Source organism: Cynoglossus semilaevis, chromosome 10 (genome assembly GCF_000523025.1).
Source record: "Cynoglossus semilaevis isolate Cse_v1.0 chromosome 10, Cse_v1.0, whole genome shotgun sequence".
NCBI lineage: Eukaryota > Metazoa > Chordata > Actinopteri > Pleuronectiformes > Cynoglossidae > Cynoglossus > Cynoglossus semilaevis.
The window spans coordinates 20769733-20771975 of record NC_024316.1 but is presented as its reverse complement, the minus strand read 5'-3'; the positions used below and the strand labels follow the sequence as shown (position 1 = coordinate 20771975).

The window sequence follows — 2243 nt, the reverse complement described above, 5'->3', positions numbered from 1 at the left end:
CCAGTGAGTTTCCTGCTGCTGGATACGACCAACCTGACCTGTGACTTCACCACAGCATGTGTCCTCCTGTTTGTCAACCTGTTGATCTTTCTCCACCGCGGAGACATTTGACGACAGAGGACGGTGAGACGGTGATGATCGGAGTCAAAGAGACAGAAATGAACATTCATCCAAATCAGCGTTAGCATAAATCTGACACAGTCCTGGTCCCTGATTTATTGACCATTCTGTGCTAAACTTTGAGAACGTTTTTTTTTTGCATAAAATCACATTTCAGTAATAATTTAAATAAATATTCTTGAATTTCTTAAATGCTTTGGTTGGGTTTTATATAAATGGCCAATAAATATATAATATAAATCTTGAATATATTATAAATATCTAAAACCAACAACACACACACACACACACACACACACACACCGTCCTCTGATTAAATGCACTCCCAGTATTTGGTGTAATTTACCCCCAATTTGATGGGTTTGACGCCGCGGTGCATTTGTTAATCAAACAAACAAATGTTTTCCTTGATGAATTGAGCAGGTGCGCACACACACACACACACGCACACACACACACACACACTCCGCTGCTGAATATTCCACAGTCACTCAGTTCATATTTTCAAGCAACTGTTGCTCTGATGTAAAACACACACACATTCCGAAGTCGAGTGTATAATTTAGCGCCACCATGTGACCGTCACGACGCCGCACAAACACAAAGTGATGAAGAGACGGACGACGACATGGATCGGATTCTGGATTTCACCCTAATCAAAAAAGATGTAATTAATTAATCAGATAACTCAGTGCCACGCATGGCAGCACACACATCTGTGCTGTGGTAGAGAGAGAGAGAGAGCAGCTCTGCCTCACATGTTGCCGGTTCACTTCCTTCAAAAACAAGGTCCAACAAAAAAAAAAAAAAAAAAAAAAAGGAATCCTTTCTGCCCTGTATGTCAGTGTGTGTGTGTGTGTGTGTGTGTGTGTGTGTGTTTGTAGGTATGTACAGTGCACTGGGCCGAGGGGCCGCAGAGATGTGAGGCTGCTGGAGGTAACAGCGATGACAGGAGGGGAGGCAGTGTCGGTACAAGGCAAACATAAACTGTGCCACTTCATCTGAAACAATGGGGGACGGGACACAGGGGGCGCTCTCACCCCCAGCCCCATTGTCTGCCCCCCTCTTCTTTCACTCCTCCTCCGAGCAAGGAGCAAAAGCGGGGGGGTGAAAGAGGGAGGGTAGAGGAGGTGAAGGCGGGGATGGGGAGGCAGGGGGATGTCTGTGTGCAAACGCACAGACGGTTCAGTAGTAATTTGATGTGTGTCCCCGGGGACATTTGATGGATTAAAGCTAAGCAGCTCCATTTCGTAGCACCACCTGATCTTCCACTGCCTGTGCCCCATATAAAGGCTGGCGTGATTGCTGATCTCAGCTAGTCTGACAGTGTCTCTCTCTCTCTCCTCTCTCTCTCTCTCTCTCTCTCTCTCTCTCTCCCTCCTCTCCCTGTCTGTCTCCATCTCTTCTCTTCCTCACTGCTCCCTTAAGCCTGCTGCATCACAGGAGCTATCCAGTGCTGAACAGGATTGCTTTCATTTTTTAATTTTTTTTTTATTTTTCTCGGGAGAGCTAGGGGAGCCAGAGTGCGCCGCGCAGCAGTGCCGTCCGCCTCGTTACCGCTGGTTTATCGACAATTTTTTTTTTTTTTTTTGGGTTGAAATTTTATGTTTTTGGCCGGTGTCTCCCCCCCACGCTACCGCAAGGATTACCTTTAAGCCAGCTCTGATCGGGTGCTTTCTCAGACGGTCCCACGTTTTTTCTCATGCATTGTTTTTCTCAACTCGCTGCGTTTTTACCCATTGAAACATGCCCCGCTCATTTTTGGTGAAGAAAATCAAGCTAGATGACTTCTCCACCTCCAACCACCACCATCTGGACGACTCCTTCACTTTTGCGCGCTCCATCACAGACTCGGTGACCAGCCTCGGCGTCCGCCTCAGTGAGAATGGTGAGTTAACATGCCTCCAGTGGCCTGCGCTGCTCTAGTTAAAGCCGTGCCAGCGCTGCTGTAGCTACTGTAGACAGCTCAGCACGTCTGACGCTCACGCACATCAGCGCTGACGCCACGGCTCTTTTGTTTTTATGTTTGTGCCGTAGCATCCTCAGAAAACAAGCCGACTGGAGTTTAGATGACAGGAGACGATACTCACGCCATCGCTATGTGGAATAATCCTCTTTAAATG

The 2243-nt window shown here is 47.3% G+C and overlaps 1 protein-coding gene and 1 long non-coding RNA gene across 2 annotated transcripts in view; one reads left to right on the top strand and one right to left on the bottom strand.

Moving 5' to 3' along the window:
- Positions 1-2243, bottom strand: part of LOC112487622 (uncharacterized) — a 35583-nt gene that overhangs the window by 18401 nt on the left and 14939 nt on the right. The gene's annotated exons all lie outside the window — the stretch shown is intronic.
- Positions 1318-2243, top strand: part of scrt2 (scratch family zinc finger 2) — a 5116-nt gene continuing 4190 nt past the window's right edge. Inside the window, exon 1 of the mRNA XM_008319545.3 lies at positions 1318-2008. Coding sequence (XP_008317767.1) covers positions 1867-2008 — 142 coding nt within the window. The 5' untranslated portion in view covers positions 1318-1866. The remainder of the gene's footprint in view (positions 2009-2243) is intronic.